The sequence below is a fragment of the Argopecten irradians genome, chromosome 16 (genome assembly GCF_041381155.1).
Source record: "Argopecten irradians isolate NY chromosome 16, Ai_NY, whole genome shotgun sequence".
Taxonomy (NCBI): domain Eukaryota; kingdom Metazoa; phylum Mollusca; class Bivalvia; order Pectinida; family Pectinidae; genus Argopecten; species Argopecten irradians.
This window is the reverse complement of record NC_091149.1, coordinates 23,942,080-23,963,379: the sequence shown is the minus strand read 5'-3', so window position 1 is coordinate 23,963,379 and position 21,300 is coordinate 23,942,080. Positions and strand designations below refer to the sequence as shown.

At 33.8% G+C, this 21,300-nt stretch overlaps 1 protein-coding gene across 3 annotated transcripts; it reads right to left on the bottom strand.

Annotated features, from left to right (window-relative positions):
* Positions 1-255: 255 nt before the first annotated feature.
* On the bottom strand, positions 256-18,380 carry LOC138310398 (probable methyltransferase-like protein 24). 3 transcript variants are annotated; one of them, XM_069251607.1, is made up of 10 exons: positions 18,225-18,380; positions 17,306-17,446; positions 13,767-13,856; positions 12,946-13,002; positions 12,623-12,658; positions 11,334-11,485; positions 9,559-9,690; positions 7,307-7,381; positions 3,321-3,468; positions 256-1,768 (listed from the first exon to the last, which is right to left on the bottom strand). In XM_069251607.1, the coding sequence occupies exons 2-10, from the start codon at positions 17,435-17,437 to the stop codon at positions 1,445-1,447; spliced, it is 1,146 nt and encodes a 381-aa protein (XP_069107708.1). In that variant the 5' UTR covers positions 17,438-17,446; positions 18,225-18,380; the 3' UTR covers positions 256-1,444. The 3 variants fall into 3 exon arrangements, with proteins under 3 accessions (XP_069107708.1, XP_069107709.1, XP_069107710.1); XM_069251608.1 differs by having other exon boundaries at positions 9,559-9,687; XM_069251609.1 differs by lacking the exon at positions 13,767-13,856.
* Between the last annotated feature and the right edge of the window lie 2,920 nt (positions 18,381-21,300).

The window sequence follows — 21,300 nt, the reverse complement described above, 5'->3', positions numbered from 1 at the left end:
CAATTCCGGTGAAATATCTAACTTATTCAATGCCATGTGATCAAGTTTAATCCAATCAGAACATTCTAAATGAAAGTGAGGTATAATAATGAGTGATATCGTCAGTGTACATTAATCCACAGTAATGACACAAATGTAAAATTTCATTATTTTAAAATTTTTCTTAAAACATTATACTATATTGAAGAACCCTGAGATCAAGTTTCAATATTGTGTATGGTTGTATGTTCTTATGTATGAGAATGACGAGAGAAATTATTGTCAGCCTTTATTCTTTCACAAAATTCAAACTTTTTATAGTGTCTTACATGGTTATTGAATACACTTTTCCATTGACATTTACTTGGAAAAACACCATTTGTTGTAGTGATAACACATTTTTTGGTTTCTACCCTGTGGTAAAATTGTGGTTAATTGTTTTAGTGGTAACGCATCCGTCTTTTATTGGTTTCTGTTCTCTAGTAAGCCGAATTGTTTTAGTGGTAACACATTAGCATATGATAGCACATCGGTGTTTATTAAAAGTGTTCTTTGAGTGTCTGAAGTAAACGGTCCCACCATAGATTTCCTTGTGACATTCAAGCTGTTCTGTAAGTACATGACCTGTTACAATCACAGGTTTACGACGCGCGTAAACAAAAAAAATACTAAAAATACTGAAAGGTTGTTTACTTAGCCCTGTATCCCATTTCCAGAAAATGGGGTAATCAATTTTAAAATGCTCTGAACACCACAAAAATCATCCGATCTGATTTTAGCTTTTATTGAAGACAATTCCTTACTGGTCACTATGGTATATGATATGATGGGATTATGGTCGAATTTTATTTCATATCGAAAGTTGAATTACGAGGATTCGTGTAAAAATCGTTAGTCGGAAAAGTACACGCTATATCTCCAGGTCACGATTCCCTAATGAGCACAGACCGAATAAAATCGCCATCTATTCAACGAATGCATCCCTGAATTGCAGATCCTCAATATAAAATCACTTACTTATAAAAATTGCACATAAGTATCCCTTAGCGATCCTCACGCTCCATTTATTGTCATGCAGAACAGATGATCACCGATCTCGGCCATTTTTTGTCTGTCGTCTCCGATTTGATACAAACTCTCTGATTGACTCATTGGAGAAAGCTTATAACAATGATTTTTGAGGTATTCAGAGGATTCTAAATTTAATTACCCCATTTTCTGGAAATGGGATACAGGGCTAAGTAAACAACCTTTCAATATTTTTAGTTTTTTTTTTGTTTTTTTTTTTGTTTTTTGCGCGCGTCGTAAACCTGTGGTACAATGTACGCTGACTACACGAGGCTAGGAGGTGTTATTTTTACGCGTTTTTAGTAAATTTACCAATTAATCTTAGAATTCACTAACGCCTTTCGACGGTGACTACAACATCTCCTCATTTTGTATCCATAATAAACATATTTTCCTTTCAGGTATTGGAGCCTGTCAGCACATTGGGTCCATTTCGTAATAATGAGATCTCGTGGCAAGCGAGAGTTGGTTTAAAGGTGTATAACGACTTGTATTTACACACCAGGTTTCTGTTCATCCAGAATATCCTGTAGCCTGCGTCATAAATGTCCCGTAGGATGGCCAGCCGACGTATCCACATGTCCTTCTGTGTGGTGTATCGCTGGGACCACAAGTGGAACTCGATGATCAGCTGTCTGGGGAAATGACCGGAAGCGAACATTTCCGGAAGTACATTCCACTCCCACGCCTCTATATCCATTTTAACGACATCTGGCATCCGCTGAAGAAATTTAAAAAAAACACACACTTTGATAAGGGAATATGAAACATTCGTTATAAAAAAAATCATCCAAGAAAACCACAAAAGTAGCAAATCTACACGAGGACTTCGCAGAAATTGTAAACATAATTATCTTTCAATATCCATATGTAATGCAAAATATTGACAATCGTTGAAACAATAAAAGATTCGCAAGATATTTATACAACAATTGCTAAAGAAAATAAAAATTGTTTTGCCATTACAAAATTAGTCGCTTTCGCCAGGGAAATCAAGAGTATCTTGGGAGAAATTGATAATAATCAATATTACATGATATGTATGATTATCTGTGTTGACAGAGCGTACATCCGAACAGGATTTTAACTGCTGTATATAAAGGCGAAGTTTAATCATATTTCCATTAATAAAGGTCATGTGATTATAAAAATCTTACAGTGGTGCCTATTTCTATTTTCTTCATTTTTTCCATTATGCTTGGTTCGTGGCATAACAAATTATTGAACTCGTTTATTGTTTAGCCACGAGTGTTAGATATTATGTTATGTCAAACAACATACCGAGAGAAATAAAGATATGAAGAATAATTTTTTAAAAATGCTACATTGATTAGTATTTGAAAGAAAAAAAATAACAATATTATTCACTCGGCAACAAAAGTCAACATTACCATCGAGATGATTGGAAATTGATATAGATATATGGGTTTAAATCATTGATCAGAAATATATTTCTTTACAGAAGAACAGCAGAAAATAATTTGATGGGTTAAACAAGTAATACTTTTTTACTGGTTATTTAAAGATTGTAAAACAAACTACTCATTTAAGAAATAAATATAATGAAACATAATTTGCTGTATCCGACACAGTAACTTTTAGTATTGTGAAGGTATTATTCCCTGGTTAAACTTGTGATATTTTTCACGATTAAATCATCTCTTTGGTGTAGCTAAACAAACATAACTTAGTTGATAAAAAAGTGTGTATGTATCATGACCAACGTTAGGTTTTACTGTTGCCTCATAAACTGTGTAGAACCTAGTACATAAACTTTGGAAAAATATGCGAAAAAAAGTTCTGGGGAAAAATCCACAACATTTGCAAAATACTGTATACAACTGTCCACAGCAGCATCCTCGATACGTAAGGGTAACTATCACTGGCGTTATATACAACCATGGACTATCTTATAGAGAAACTACCGGCATTTCAGGAGAAAAAGAACTGACCAATCACAGACCTGTAGAGACTTCCTTTGAAGACTACAGAGACAGCGACGCCCAACTTCAAAGCAACACAGTCAACTACAGTGTCCGATTTCTTTTGATGTCCATCAAAGGACAAAATTACCTGTGTCTTCTGTTGCCTTCACTATGATATAGTCCAGGGAATGGATATAACGTCGATGATATTAACCCCTAGAAGATCGAGGATGGTGTAGCAGGTAATACCCGTCTTTCGTTGACAGGGTTTGTTTTTACTAAATCAAACGCATCGAGTCCTTTTTGACCTAGAGATGTGCATGGCGGTTAAAAATTATGATAACATACTTCAACATGATTAAGTTCTGTGCGAATGTCCTGGAATGTCTGCATCCGCCATTCATTCCCAACCACATTTGTCCGGGTGACGTCAGAGAGTCCGGTAGCATGGAAATAAGTCCTATCCTTACTCCTCACGTGACTCTTGGCCCCCATACTGATGATGAAAGAGATGTTTGTGTTAAACTTAATATGACTGAAGGCAAAGCCTTAAAGGACGCCGCCAGATGTTTCAGTAAGCATTAATTATGCAATGTTAAAAAGTTCAATTTATGGAAATAACGAAGACAAATTTTCTGTTTATTTTTAGTGTACTCGTACTATAACTTTCCTTGTCAGGTGTAGAATCTGTGTACATCCGCTATGCGCAGATTCCAACTGCGCCCGCGATACCGGACGTCAGTGCCCTATATAGCGTTTAAAAAGATTTCGCCATGCTTTAGTGACATCAAACTTTCAAAAAACTTATATTAAGATATATTTGTCAGCGATAATCTACTTTTAATTAACAACGGTGACATTTCACAGTGCTAAACGCATTTGTTTTGTGTAAATTTCAAGAGGCGTATCATACAAACTCTTGCATCGGTCACGATATTCTAAGCATCTGATCGACTTTGGAAACTTCCGGAACAATACAATGCAATTCAGATTTATAGGGTCAATAAAAGAAAGTGACGAAACGGATAACTTTTAGTACAGGTATAACGTTGAAAATGGACCTCCGTTGAAAATTGACCTCGGGTCAGTTTTCAACGTTGTAAACGGACCCCGAATGCCGTTGAAAATTGAACATGCCGTTGAAAATTGACAGTGTCTAGGGTCAATTCTCAACGGCAGGTCTGTTGAAAAATTACCGTTGAAAAATGACCTTGGCAAACTATCAACGGATGATCTTTTGAAAAGATTGTACTATGTGGTGTTCACTTCCGAGTACCAGTGGATAGTGTTACAAAACTATAATTATGGGATATTATTAATTTGTTTCCTAATGATTTTTTATGATTATATTTTCGACGATTTTACGTTTGTCAGGTATTCAGTAATTGTTAATATATATCAATTCCCTGCAATACAAGAATACATGTATTATATATCTGCGTATGGATCAGTTATGTTATGTTCTGCGTATGGTTGTTTTGTGTGGTGTTGTTGTGTTGTTTTGTAGTTGTGTGTTGTATGTTGTTTGTTGTGTTTTGTAGTTGTGTGTACTTGTGTGATGTTGTGTGTTATTGTGTTGTTTTGTGTTGTGTTGTTATGTGTGGTTGTGTAATGTTATTGTGTTGTGTGATATTGGTGTGTTGTGTGTTGTTGTATGCTGTGTGGCTGTGGTTGTGTTGTGTGTTGTTGTATTGTGTGATGTGTTGTTGTGTGATGTTTTGTTGTGTGATTTTGTGTTGTGTTATGTAGTGTGATGTTGTCGTGTGTTGTGGTGTTGTGTATTATTGTGTTGTGTTGTTTTTGGGTGGTGTTGTATTGTTGCTGCGTGGTTGTGTGTTGTGGTTGTGTTGTGTTATGTGTTATTGTGTGATGTTTTGTTTTTATGTTGTGTTGTGAGGCGTGTTGTGTTGTGTTGTGTGTGTGTGTTGTTGTTAGGTGGTGTTGTGTTGTTGTTGCGTGTTTGTGTGATGTGTTCTTGTGTTATGTTGTGTGATGTGCTGTTGTGTTTGTGTGTGTTGTGTGATGTTGTTGTGTTGTTGTGTTGTTGTGTTGTTGTTGGATGTTGTATTGTTGTTGCGTGGTTGTGTGTTGTGGTGTGTTTGTGTTGTGTGTTGTTGTGTGTTGTGTGATGTTTTGTTGTGATATTGTGTCGTGTTGTTGTGTAATGTATTCTTGTGTTGTGTGGTTTTGTGTTGTATGATGTTGTGTTTAGTGTGATGCGTTGTTGTGTTGTGTGATGTTATTTTGTGTGATGTTGTGTATCTTTTGTTGTGTGGTGTGTGTTGTTGGTGTGTATTGATGTGCTGTGTGATGTTATGTTGTGTGATGTTGTGTGTAATGTGATGTTTTGTTATTTTGTTGTGTTGTGTTGTGTGATGTGTTGTTGTGTGTGTGTGTGTTGTGTAGTGTGTAGTGTTGATGTGTGTGTGATGTGTGTGGGTTTCGTGGTGTGTGGTGTTGTTGTGTTGTAAAAACGAGTTCTTATGGGGTCACTTTTCAACGGGGTCTATTTTCAACGGGTCGGTGTAAAAAGTGCGCTTAAAGTTCAGTTTTTAACGGTTTTCGGGGTCATATTTCAACGTTGAAAAATGACCCGAGGTCAGTTTTCAACGGGGGTCCATTTTCAACGTTACACCGGCCACATATTAAATTTATTTCACATCATCCCGGGTCCTAGGTATACGTTGCACTATCGCTTACTAAATCCTGTGACCATATACCGCATTTGCAGCAGCTCTAATTAAAATTTATAAAATTACACAGCTTTGCGTGAGAGAAACAGAATAAATAAAACTCATCATAAAATATCAGTCTGAGTGTCTGAGCTCTAGATATAATGTATTCCAGAAAGGCGTTCAAGCATGACACAGGTAAGTAACCATGCGCACGTGCACAGAGACTGAACGGTGTTCTTGCGGACGACGATTTTGGACAACAAAACAAGTTTATCGTGTCAATATCAATATGATAATAAACACACTTTTATGTAACAAAGAACTTCAAAGTAATTTAAAATTCTGATGAAGTAAAGGAAAGTGTTTATTACAATGCACCAAGGGCGTAAACTATCTCCTTGCAATAGTCCCAAGGATAATGAGCGAAAGTGCTACGTGCACCTGTTGCAGAGGATGATTTCATAGTGGAAATTAAGGTTAGGAAGTATTTAGCGAACACTTAATGTCTAACAGACATATTTCTAGTTTATTCATATATTCACACTCTATCTTTGTCCCAAAACCCAATTTGAGAAGGAAACCCACATAAGAGAAGAATTTTTTTTTTATTTCCTTAGCAGATATGCCTTTTTTGGTCAGGTGATTATATTGGACGGTAGTCTATCACTTGAACGCTTGCGAATAATGAGCAAGAGACAGGATGAAGATTACGTTCGTCGGATCTTAAAAGCTTTTTAATCGCTTGATTATATAATGAGCTAACTTCAAGCATCGCATTCACGCTGATGGGATTTTTTACAGTGGATAAAAAATGGCGACCGCAAACTGAAGCTGTCAATGGGTAGGATTGAATTTTGAGGATTGTGTTTATTCTTATATTTTCATGTATGCGTTACCTTAGAAGTGCTTCGCACTTCGGGCACGAAGGGCTGCGCCCTTATTACTACAAAAGCTATAAACACCATTACGTATTCTATTTATGCATATTACAGTTATCAGCCCATGCATGTTGATGTTGACTGTGGCAACATTTGTTTTTGAGCATAACCACAAAATTTTCTACGAAAACGACGTTTTGCACACAAAACAATGACGTCACAAGGGAAACGTCCAGCAAGGGAAGTAACTCTGTGATATGACCAGACGGTATATGGCATTTACAATTAGCATTTTCCTTCCGTCTGATAAATGATATAATTGTAAGGCCAAACCATCATTGGGCAACCATTGTGATTTTGAATTAGAGGTAATTATCAGAATAGGGAATAAAACACATAAACTAAGAACAGAAAATCGTTCTTTAGATCAAGGGTGTTATGAAGGAAGTAAGCAGTTAAGAAAGCAAGGACGACAAGAAACTATTGTGAGAGTTGTGAATGCACCAATACTGGGAACCAGTTTATCGTCAACGATAATTGTCGTTGTGCAACAATAGCATTAAATAAAATATTAAAGTCTAAGGTTCCCTCCCTACTTCATACTTAAAGGTCTATTGTCAGAAAATTACTGTATTTAGACTCATAATTCAACCAATTAGCCAATTTGGGAACATCTTCTGTTGTAATCACTCTTTTTAATTTTATCATTATCTTCACGCACATCTTGACATTGTTTGTCTATCAAAGACAACCAAATGGCAAGGGAAACACACCGTCTTACCTCGGATCAAAGGAATGAACTTCACAGTGAAATGAATCAGCAATATCGTCATCAAACGAGAAGTCGTTGTTGATTCTACAAGGTAATTATGGAGATTGTTGTGATAAATGTTAATGAACAACCCATAATATTAACTTGTATCACATAACCACACGAAGCAAAATATGGTATGAATATAATTAGTCTACATTCTTTATAAAACCTTGAATAACAAATATTGACGAATTCTATGACATTGTTAACTATTTTGATTGATATCCTTGCAATTATAAGTCGTACAGCTATGCGATTTAACATGTGCAATATGTACACTATACCCGTGCGTAGGCCGGTGTCAGGTAATTTTAACAATGCAATACAAAATCATTAAGGAGTTATTGAAATTGTTTTTCAGACAAGATCATGCATCTAATATGGTAAACACACTACAGCAAAGGGAGATTTGTGTAGTTCTAGATAAAAGTTGCATTACACTACTAACGCTAGCCATGGTTCGACATACAAGAACGTTCCACTATTGTGAATGGCGGCCAGAGTTTGGACATTTCACATACTGTGACCACAGTGGATTTTTTTACATCTTACAGTAATGTCAACTAATCTAACGTTCAAAAGTCCCTTTAAACATTCCATTGGTAATTGGTACAGCATTTTAAAAGGTAATGGCATTGGTATATCAGTAATTGCCTATCTCCAATATAATTCATTTTATATGTAATCTTTATGCAATAGCAATTCACATAAATAACTGTTTAGATCAAGTTAAGGTGTAAATTCAGCATTTACAAAGCATTCCCGTTTCTAAATCAGAAAACATTATAAGGTAAATGAAGTAAAAAGCTAGAAGTAACTCGAATTACATGTACGAAAAACTATCTTATTTCATTTATCTATATTCACACGTATACAGTATCGAACGAGGTCAGGCGAATACCCTAATACTATAAGATCACGGATGAATTTATATGAAATAAAAAGATTTCTTTTTTTGAAAAAAAAGTCTGGGCTACCATTATATACGCAATACACGACGCCGTGTCCGATTTCATTTCATTTTAAATAAATGAGATAACAAGCTAGTCTTACATAAATCTAGTTTAAATGGTGGATTAAATATAATAGGAATGACATACATATTTAATTATTTACCTTTCTCTTTCTTATATTTGTGATAAGAATTGAGATTATGAATTTAGATTCTCTCTAAATATGTATGTTTTCGGAAAAATAAGTTAAGAAGAGAGGTAAATTTGCAAAAAGGTACAATAGATAATTCAATATTGAGATTTGCATTACCCGTTTGTTTCAGTGATATAATGTGGGACTTTGAATAAAATAAATTCGTGTCCGATTTATTCACCACTAAACACAAGTCAAAAATAACTTAATATTTTTTGAGTTTTTACGTTTTAACTTAAAGTTGTATTGCTGCTAATTTCACTGTAACGATATGTAACTTAAACATTTGATATTCAAACATTGAAATGTAACTTGATGATTTAGCTCCCCAAAAGCATATGTCGGCCTATAAGAGAGCCGAAATCTAGGAATCATATATTCCTGGTTTTGAATAAAGCGCCTTCAATCACCGCCATGTTCAGTGACTTCGGATTCCGAATCGTATCACGTGACTGACGTTCGGCACGACCTGCACGTAGTGAGCCAGATAACTGGCGTAAGCGCACATGTGTTTGTTTACGTTTTCCTTCTGGCTTATATGAGCAAATCATGCTGGTATATGTCCACAGATAGAGTATTTGAAACATCCAATTTACACATTACCGTAAAATATTGTGTGGATCAAATATAGTAATGTGCGAGCATTATTTTCTTTGTAGATAGAGTCTGATGAGGTCGACCACATGTTTTGTTTATGAAAAATTGTTGATGTTTTCTCTTGGTTTCACAACCCTCGTTTTACTTCGAGATTGTCGAGACGATGTTCGGAAGAGTTCGGAATGATTCGGCATCTTTCGAGCCTATTTTTCACGTGTACACGTCAAAAAGATTTTTTACTTTTATAATTAAAGATACTTCCAGTGCTGCAACTTTATAAAAAGTGGTAAAATTAGAAAGTTTAAAACTGAGGCAGACTGAGAAAAATATGTATAACACTTAAACAGTTTTCACTATGACCAAAAAGAGCGAAAGTTATAGACCATACAACTTTTAAGTCGGTGTTGTTGGTTTTTTTTGTTTTTTTTTTTGCTTTTGTTTAATGAAACCAGGACCAGTGCTCTTAGTATACGTACCCAAACGAATAGACGAGACACGAATTAATCTGGAGGTACTTCGGCTCCACACATACATCCCAACCACCATCTGTGATCTTCCCGAATCTTCTCGGATTTTTACATACGGTCTGTATGGAACTCAGGTACCTAGTAAAACGCAAGAGGTGGCATACACAAACTATTGAATCACATATATTCATGGGTATCTATAATATCTCACAGAATCATGGGCGAAAGGTGTACAGATTGTTCTGGGGCCCAGCTTCACGAATATTACCCAAGAAATTCATTAAATCGAAATTGCCCGCATGGTATTAGAAGTTAGGGGAAATCTGACGTAAAGGAGCCTATCTTAAAATCTGTAATGCTTTCATATGGATAACTTTATGTTAAAGATGCTCCACCGCTGACAAAAGGTATTTTTTCTCTATCAAAAACAGGAACAGACTATGTAGTATTTTTCTTCAGTTACAAAAGTTATTACTTTACACCATTACCACCATTGAAAAGTTTGAGCTTCTAATTTTACTTTTAAGTTAAAAATTAAAAAAAATTATTTGCATCCCGAAAAATTTGCATGGCACTATATCCTATATAGAATGAAGGACTGATTGCGCATGCACCAAAGGTAAAATCGATTATTTTATATCATTTTTTGTGTTAATTAGACATATATATGCACGATTAAACACCAATAATTGTTCAAATGATGAATATCGTTTAAGCGCTGTCGGCGGTGGAGCATCTTTAAGGGATTCCTGAAAGTTAAGGAATTTCATAGAACTGTCTCGGGTACATATTATTGACTTCAGGTAATGAGTGGATGACAATAGAAAAATAATGTAAATCGAAATTATAATATGATAATAATCCAAATTAAAAATTCGTCACACAATCATTACTACAGCGGTTTGTTCTGCAAACAGCGGTCTCAGTATAACAATATGACGTTATTCGATAATCGAGGACGTAAAAATAATTTTTGACGTGACCATGAGAAAAAAGAAGTTCAGGTTAAAGTTTTAGATCAAAATCGAATAAAAAGACCGGAAGGAATATCAATATATTTATCCAACACCCAGTACACACAATGACATGTGAGTTGAATAACACGACGTATTGGGGTAGAAAACATTGTATTTATATAATGATATTTTGTTTATTGACACATACCTCTGATACAAATATTCGAGATGGCTGTATGCATGACATGTAATGGTGTGTACAATTATATATTATAAGACTCTTTCATATGTGGATATGAAGGAAAGGGATATTCTACCCGAGGGTCACAAAATGTAGTAAAACCCCAGGCTTGCCGAGGGTTTTGCAACATTTTGTGATTCCAAGGGTAGAATATCCCAATCCTTCACATCTACTTATGAAAAAATACTTTCTTTCATACCTCGAAGTTTTATTGCAATTTTACAACTATTATATCCTGTCATTTTGAAATAAGTTCTAAGAAATCTACGACTGGAAGTCAACTTTCCATATATGAAAAATTGCGTGATATTTTCAACACAAATTCCTTTGTTTTCATCTTTAATAGTAAAACTAGTCATATTTGTAAAAAAAAATGTTAAAATTTTACCGAGGAAATAGAGATTTTGTTGACACCTTGACGTCACGAGGCTTTATTGCATGGGTAGCCATGTAATACAGCCTCAGGCAAGATGCGTGTATTGCCAGAGTGCCAGTATTGACCAGTCAGTATTACACCCGTAGGTATGAAAGAAAACATCATATTATAACACTTAATATGTAATGATATTTTGTTTATTGATACATACCTTTGATACAAATATTCGAGATCCGGTAAAGACATTCTACACAGATCTTGTACAGGAGGGGGGAGGTAGAACTCCGTACTGTAGTCATACTTGTAAGGGTTCGTCACGGTTTTGTTGGCACAGTTGATGATTTCAACTGGAATATTCATATCCTGTTTGGAAATAATTCGATCGTGCTTGTAACGAGCATTTGGATTGGTTTAATGTTACTTCATTATTCATAACTTCCAGCCCACGTTGCTTTTTGTACCGTTGTCTCTGATTGGTTAAGATAATGGCGTAACGCTTTCACAGACACCAAAATAAAAAAAAACACCCTTGCATTTCTATTCAAATTAATTGTTAAATATGGAAAACGATATAGAAAAAAGATACCAATAAAGTACAAAATTTACTGTGGGTGAAGAATGACAAGACAACCGAGGAACAAACATGTTACAGAAAGACAAACTCGTTATAAGATAAATTCGCTTTCATAAAACAACCAAAAAGCGAAATAGTAAACCACAATTAACACAAGGCGTGAGGACAAACTCTGCAAATATAGAATATTATTCGCCTATTCTATGTGTGGAAAGGAAGAATTGGGAACGTCTACCCGTGGGTTACAAAATGTAGTAATACCATAGGCTTGTCGGGAGTTTTACAACATTTTGTAGTCTCGAGGGTAAATCGTGTCTATCCATCCTACATGTATCCACATATAACTGGGTATTTTTCTCTCATATGTCAACGTTTCTGTTACAAAAATCCCAACATTTTTAGATAGTTAGTTCAAAGAATACCGCGATTGCAAATCAATGCTCTAAACATGAAAAATGCGCTTTATTTCTAAAAGTAAACCACACTGCGTCTTTAACGATTCCAATCTGATGTCTGAAATTGATGTTCAAATTTTTCGAGAAAGTTGTAATTTTGTTGACGCCATGACGTTACGAGGTTGTATTGCATGTATAGCCATGTAATACAGCACCAGACGACATGAGTGTATTACATGAGGTAAACCGATAACAGATATAAGAGTAAAAAGGAATACCGACCAGCAATTAATTCAGAAACATAATTTACTTTCAAATACTAAAGCAAAAACAAAGGGAAACAACATAGATATACATATATAGTTAATAACAACTCGTTCTAGAACTAAAATTGAAAAGCATATAAACAATAGAATTAAAATAATTTCCACTAAAGATCTGAAAGGTAAGCATATACGGTAAGACAACCGTCATTAAAATAATGATACAACTACTTTTAAAATTAAATAGAAGAACAGATATCAAACTCACCAATTTCATTTGGTTGTTGTATCCTCCAGCTGCTTTCTGTAATTAATTGAATATTTTACTTACTTTCACGAGAATGGGGATTAACCCATCAAACTATCTTCAGTTATAGAAGGTAGTTTGATAATTTCTTTAAAGTTTAGTGTGTTTGCATAATTTCCTCAATTATTCTTAAAAGTTCAAGAGAATGCAGAAATTACGTAATTTTCAATTCATTTTTGTATTCATGGATGAAAATTTTTACTTATTTTTTCGAACCATATTTACAATTTCAAACAAGTATAGGAAAAAAGTCAATTTCAAGGAAAGACAAAACAAACACCCACTTTTAATGATGATAATTTTCCGCCTTCGACTTTATTTGTGATGACCCACGGCTTAACCTATAATAAAGAAGCATATTTTAGTTTTTATTTCATAGTAATATTCACATCGTATTAACTATTTTTGGAAGCGTTAAATATTACATATAAATGCAATATCAAAGTTTATTACACCACTTACGGTCTACAAGGAATTTGGGATGCAGTTAAATGTTATTGTTATTTCACATGCATACCATTTACCGAAGTTAGGTTTAAATCTAATACTATACACACCGTAGCAACGAATTAAGACATCACTTTATTAAAGGGACTATTCGGTCAAAGAGTGCATTGATTTGCATATATATCGACAACAAACCAGCTCTTATGACAGTTGGAATAGCTGGCATAATTGTAATATGCCAGCAATGTTCACTGCACAGTCACAGTGTGTGACATACATTTGTATTCATACTCGTTCGCTGTCCGCCATTACACACCGTGGTCAGTGCACATTGCACATGCTTAACCGTATACAGAAATGGAGCTATTTGGAATCTAAACGATAGAAAATCAAACAGTTAAAAATATCACAGAATTTGTCAATATATTGTTTTATTTATTATCAGGAATATTGAAAAATACATTAAGTCATATTTTGCTTCGTTGTTATGTAAAAGAATTGTCCCTTTAATAAGCACGTCTTTGCATATTACAGAGTTAGCTTCCTTGCGGATAGGTATCAATTGTTACGTCATTATTTCACGTCAATACCTAGCTGCAAGGGCAGATAACTCTGTAATATACAAATACATTAAACATGTTGAGTTTGGCACTCTCACCATTGTCGTTACTGACAACCGTCTGTTCACGCTCACTGTGGGAACTGCCCGAGGGATTCCAATGGTGATCAGCTGTTCCTTAGATAGGCTCTTCATTAGGGAAAACAACAAAACTAATTAGGTTTTAGTGATTTAACAAAGAATGTTGTCTATAGCTTAAATATGGATTCTAGCGTATTGGCACTATATTTTCTCACTTGTTATTTTTCCAAAAATTCATACATTATAAATCTTAACAAAATGGATTTGTATTCTTTGTTTTTGTTCTAGACAAACATTTTCATGATCAGTTTTGTACTTATCCTGGGTCACTTATATTATCAGATTTTTATCAATCTTATCAAGTAAGTTGCTGCATAAATAATTCAATATAAAATATTTTTGGATTTGTTATATTTGAAATAATTCTGAGGAAGATACATATCTTTTAGGTTTGTAACATCTACTTATAGTTGCTAAAGTATACTTTGCAAATAATGCTAAGTTTATAACTTTAACAATTAAATAGCCTACGGTGAATGAGAATAAAGTGCAAATACACGAATATCCACCTTTAAAAGGAACACCACATAATGTTACGTTTTCGACTAAACTATATTATAATTAAAACGCCCGTTAGAAATCATTAAACAAAGGTACATCTACACCGAGAATGGAATCATAGGCTCCGGAACAGTTAACGTCGTCGCTAAAATATCTAGGTGCAAGGTCAACGGTAATCGAGAATTGAAACAATCAGGATTTATTCTATAATGTAAATAGCAAGAACGAAGTACCACGTAACCGAGATCGGTTCAAAATAGGTTTCTTTATTTTGTTCTCTTCTTATTGTGATCGAAAAAACCTTTTAAATTAAAACAGATAGACCTAAATTTAATACAAACATAATATATGTATTGAATAGTGTTTTTGTTGTTTCAGATCTTTCAAGTGATGGACACCATGTGCTAAAGGAGAATCATGATTATTGGCACCAGATTCAGGGACAGTTTTTACTTAACTGGAACTCAGTGTGGACATGCACCCAAAGATTTACAGATAATCAGAATAGACTTGTGGGCATTGCATAAATGATGGAATTTTATTTCACAAGATATATAACCTCTTTTGAAAAAATATATTCCATTATTTTACTATTACTACAAAACTGTTGAAGTAATATGCACGTCATTTTCAAAACAGACAAATCAAGAAGAGTTTTCCACATGTTATACAACACTGGAAGTTACACATATTTGTGGAATTACAATACTGATAATGCATAGGTTTTAATATTACTCAGACAAATAAGAGTTAGAAAATAAACTCATTCTTGCAGTATTGCCAAAAGTCATTACATATGTACATGTATTTACTTGTACTCATACCATGAAACCAAGCTATGGGTTACATATTCTACTTTACATTTCTACAGCGTTATGAGTAAATTACAATATAAACTAAATATAAGGTACCATACATATTTGTTAGAGCCATTGCCTGAATGTCACAGCCTTATTTGTCAAATTTTATAGCTTTCGATATTATTAAAGAAAAATAAACATATTTGCACAGTTATTATACATATTATTGTAACCATTATGAGTGGTTAAAAGGGATATAACACATTTTCTATCTGCAGTATATTTCAATGTGTTTACTCTATAACAACATCTTTTCAAATTATAATTTTATCCTTTATTACCAACAACAAAATCTATAATCAAATATCTATGCAGAATTTGTCAGATATTAGCTTACAGCATTTCTTTATAAACATCCACCAAAACCTTAACAAGGTCATTTCATTAACTTTTGATCTAAAATTTCATATTTATCATGTACATTGCATAAAGTGAAAGTAGAATTATTCTGTGCTATATACTATTTTTCATGTTATAAACTCAATGCCAATAATTCAGTAAGTTTATGATTCTTATATAAACATGGTTTCTAGCAGTACATTAAGTCAATACACACAATAAACACATAACATCGATAAGAGTTCAATCGCCGAGTCAGTGGAGATAACTCTTTCGCCGTAAGTAAACTGCATTCATGACAATTATGTATTTCTATTTGGTAACAGATAAAATACCAACACAAGAATGGATTAATTGCTTTGCCATAAATTATAGTAATACTATTATTCTGGAGTTCCTGTAACTAGAAAGAAATATTTCAAAACTGGAGCAACAGCCATGAAATTGTACCAATGTAAACAGGCAATGACATTTCAAGAAATTAAAAAAAAATTACATGAACTGAAATTGAAAAATTTGACATGAATTCATGGTTTTTGGTTTTTGACCTGAATTCACATGCAGATTTTTTTTCAGGTTTATTTCACCTGAAAATGGCATGACAAAAAATCCTCATGTAATATTGGTTGTAATTTCAGGTGAAATTAATGTCAATTACAGATAAAGATTTTTTCCGCTCAAATAGCCTGAGTAGTGAATGTTGTGTTTGTGAATGCACTTGTCCAAAACTCCATTATTGTAAATACTCTGTAATGTTTTAACGTACTCTCTGCTCTTTGAGATCAGAAAACATGACTTTATCAAAACCATGTTCTTGCCTTACCGCATCAGGTAATACATTATGTAATATGATATAAATAAACAATAATATTGGAGCTAATGGTCTGAAATGGGGCGAATACGTGCCTGAAATGGGGCGAATACGTGTCTGAAATGGAGCGAATAAGTGTCTGAAATGGGGCGAATACGTGTCTGAAATGGGGTGAATACGTGCCAAAAATAGAGCGAATACGTGTCAGAAATGGAGCGAATAAGTGTCTGAAATGGGGCGAATACGTGTCTGAAATGGTGCTAATATTATGTCTCAATACGTGTCTAAAATGGGGCGAATACGTGCCTAAAATGGAGCGAATACGTATCTGAACTGGGGAGGATACGTGTCTGAAATAGGGCGAATACGTCCCTGAAATGTCGGTGGTGATATTCTGTTTTTGCACTTTACTTAATTCAATACAGCATATTAGTGAGTTACGTTCCAAGCGAGTAGGTATACATTGTTAAGTCATTATTTTGTGAGCTCTGAAAAGTATCGCATTACGCTTGTGAAGACATGGCGTCACCCACAAGGGCTAATAACTATATAATCTTAAAATATAGAATAAGGTAGACGCATGTCTAACATAAAGTCTAAAAACATAACTGTTTTGAAAATAAAGAATAAAGTGAATAGGCTTAACAGAAATGACATAACCTTTCTTTGAATATATCTTATACTAATTAGTGAGATGATAAGTACATTTATTAACTCTAATATCTAACAGTGACACCTTTAAAACATCCGACTATTGACGTAATATTAAGTTATCCAACTTTTTTATCACACAATACAATATTTCTTAAATTAATTAGCGTGATGATAAGTACATTTATTAAATCAATGTTAATGTCTAACTGTGAAACCTTTAAAAACATCCGCTACTGCCTTAACACCAAGTTATCAGACATTTTATCACACAATTAAATACTAATATAAAATCATGTTTTAAAATTGTTTTTCACATAGAAAAAATGTCTTACCTTCGATGATTTGACAACAATTGGCCGCCGTAGTGACTTTATGACGTATTGCGATGTAAATATTACGACGTACACAATGGCTGACAGCACCAGTATGACTTTGATGTATTCCCGAAGGCGTGGCGACATCATCAGAAATTCCTAATAAAATATCAAGTTGTAGTGATATATTGCCCAACGCAACAGCTCTAGTAACGTGTGAACATGTGACCCTCTCATTTCATTCCATCATCGTGAAAAACACATAAGTGTTATAGTAGCATTCAATAACATTTCGATGATTTACTTGCAACTAGAATATGACATCAAATTGCTTATTAAAATTTTACATAAATATGTGATATAAGGAATACTTCCCACTGACAAACACCTCTTTACACACATTTATAATCTCATTCATGTAAACAATTTCCTTCTTCCGGTGTATCTAAACAGTCTATAGTTTAATATCGTTCTCTGTGTATGGTTGCATGTGCATGTTTATAACATTATACAAACTTATAATCTTATAATCTTATAATCTCTGTGTATGGTTGCATGTGCATGTTTGTATATACATTATAGTTAGTTTGTGTTGGTTGTTTGATGCCATAGGCACTAATCCCAGTAATCCCTTATGGAGTGTATCTGACTTCGTTCTACCGTCATATAGGCGGGTGCTCCGAAAAATAAACGAAGAAATTAACGTTGTTACATACATACATACAAACATATGTCAAAATAGGACATGAGTCATAAAATTATGCCACACTTGTGTTTTTGATATTATATAATTACTAAAATGTATCATATACATTATGTGTTGTTGGTTCGAAGATTTAAATTTGAATGTCATATCAAAACTATGCTACGTAAATTATCAATGGATGGTCTATAATTCATATATTTGCTGTTGAATGATATACAAACGTGTACTTACAACAAAGTGGAACTCTAACAGAAATGTCTTAATCCTTGATTTGACAGTTTCACAAGTTGTAGAGACTTTTTCGCCGGATGTTACGTTTACCTAACAGGATATACGTCGTTAAAGCCGCACAGTTATCTGGACTAACCACCAGCTCAATGGGTACCGCTCTGTTAAGCACTGTATGGTTATAATATGTATTGTTTTGTTTTAAATGCCCAGATGATTGTTACAATGTTGAATAGGTTGATCATGATAAGAGTAACATGACTAGTGAGTGTCGGCAGTTAATAACACAACTTGTGTTCTTCCATATAATGCCTTTGTTTCAATAAGAGGTATGTTGGGTGTTTTATTGGTAAAGACACAAGAATGGTGTCACCGAGGCTAAGGTCAGTAGGCAGAGTATTAATACATTACCACGCCGGTACAGAAACACATTGCTTACTTAAAGCGCTGTAATTTCCATAACCATGGATCAAGAAGAGCTTTTGATATTTTATTCAACATAAAAAATTACATTTTGAAAATTTCAATTTTTAGTATTAATTTTACAAGTACAAATAAGAGTTGAAACTCCGTTTTGGCAGTACTACAAAAACTCATTGTATATACACCTATAGTGCAGTGAAATGTACTGTAAACACGGTCAGACCATGAAGAAAAATTGTGGTCTACAATTTCATTTAAAATCTTTACAGTGTTATCAGTAATTGTGTAATTATTTCTGCATGTATGTTTCTATCATATATGATGTATAAAAAACAGGAATTTTACAGTGCATATTCTGTGTTGTAATCGTTGTAATGTTTACAAGGCACCAAACATGTTTGTCAGTCCATTTCAATGTTTTTTAAAGATTGATTCATCAAACCTAATGATTGACAATAGATTACAGAAGAAAAAATAACATGGCAAAGTTTTTGCCCAGTTATGGCCCATATAAGATATTTTTTTGTTTTTTATTCGTTTAACGTCCCAGACATCGCCGATCGTAGGTCGATGTTTTTATGAGACTTTCACTGAACCTTTATCAGAAAAATATAGTTTTAGGTTCTCAATGTCCAAATAATTCATTACTGTAAATGAACATTCTTCCGTGTGCTATTTACTTTTGCGAATTTCGCGAGGAAAGTAATTTCCCCGTGAACTGATATTTGCACTATTAATATTGAAAGGAATTTCCATTCAATTTAATATCTACTAATGTTAATCTTCGCGAACTTGTTTTGAAATCGCGAAATTCAGAAGCCGCGAAAAAAGTTTACAGTAAAGATTTTTTCTGTGTTTTGTTGTTGTTGTTTTGATTTTAAAACAATTTGTACTCATTTTTTTCTCTTTTACCTACAGTATTGGTAACTACTGCTATCAGTGCATGTGTAACAAAAGGTCTCGAAGGTCTCTGGTAATGTTATGCTCTTACAGTTGATTACTTATGTTTTTATGATATCTGTATAATTATTTTATGAACTAAAGCTGACAATACATACACCATTTAGGTTTGGTATTACAATAGATATCAGTATAGCCCTGGTAATTATCACACAAGATACTTAGGATGATGTATCATTGTTTGACATCAAGTTAATTATATCCTTCACTAAGACGAACTTCCAGTTTTGACATCATCAAAAAGGAAAAATGCATAATCTTGACCAAAAACTGGTATAACCTTTTCATTTCTTGGTCAAATGGAAAGTGAGGAGTCAAAATGATAGTAAATGCGTTTTCTAGAAAAAATAAATGCGTTTTCTAGAAAAAATAAGAAACATTAATATCATAGATGGAAATTGAATCTTGACCAAAAACGTAAAACTGGTATAACTTTTTCATGTCTTGGTCAAATGTGAAAGTATGGAGTCAAAATGATAATAAATGCGTTTTCTAGAAAAAATAAGAAACATTTATATCAAAGCTGGAGAATGAATTCATTTAAGCGTTTTACTGGGCAAATAATACCTCAATATAACGCTTGTTTCAGAGGAACAGTCTGGTTGAAATACAGATATTTATTAGATAGAGTTCTATACAGCGCTGTGACTAAAAGGATCTGTATTTTAGAATTTTAGATTGGTTTCGAAAATATCTCAGTAGGTATCCTTTGCTATTAACTCCGAGGAATTGATTTTATATTTACAAATATTATTGAAAACTAAATGAAAATACATGTTTTCTTGCTACCAGATAAACAAACAAAATTATACTTTTCGAAGTTTAAATCATATATATGTTCAGGTTTTCTTTGATGATGAATAATGATGTTGAAATATGTGGTAATAAACGGCTTACGCCAAAGAAACACTTCCCGGGACATTTGATTGGAGAACAACTCTTCTTGAGACAACGCTTTCAAACGAACATTAGTTGAAGTTGCATTCAAACATAGATATTTACACCATGCACTTGTCCATCCTCCGTAGAAAAAGGAGTGGAAGTTGTGGCAATGAAAATCCGGTTTTGGGGTTTTTCTCAGACCGATACATTCATGACATAGGGGATGTTTTCAACGGCAATACCTTCAATATTTCAAACTAAATTTCCTCAGTTGAAAATAAAATATAGCGGTTCGCTCCACACTTCGGACCTCATCACTACTCTGACAGCGTTCCGCTTTGTTTTTTTTGTTTTGTTTTGTTTTTCGAAATGAAAATGCAAAAGTAGACAAATTATTTAAATATAGTATTATGGATTGGACAGTGTTTTGGTTACGTTGGATTAAGGAATATATTTTTATTTTGTTGAGGTTATAATGATGATGGAGCACGCGTAAATTATGTTACCCCAACGAAGCCTGATTATATAAAATTTTACACGGGCATCATTATCATTATACCCTCATAGCCTTAACAAAATAAAAATTTATTCCTTATATTTACAGATTTTCACGTAAATGAATATTATTTATTCTCGCGACAGTTGCATATCTTTTATTAAAATACCCATTTTGTTCTCCCGTCATCGTCAACGAATTCGATTGATCAGATGATTGTAATCGAGTCATTCATATGTTCCCACCAAAACTGGGGTCATGACCCCACGTTGCTAGGTTAGCGACTATTCCCGTAACAATAAAATCGCCGCACGTGAA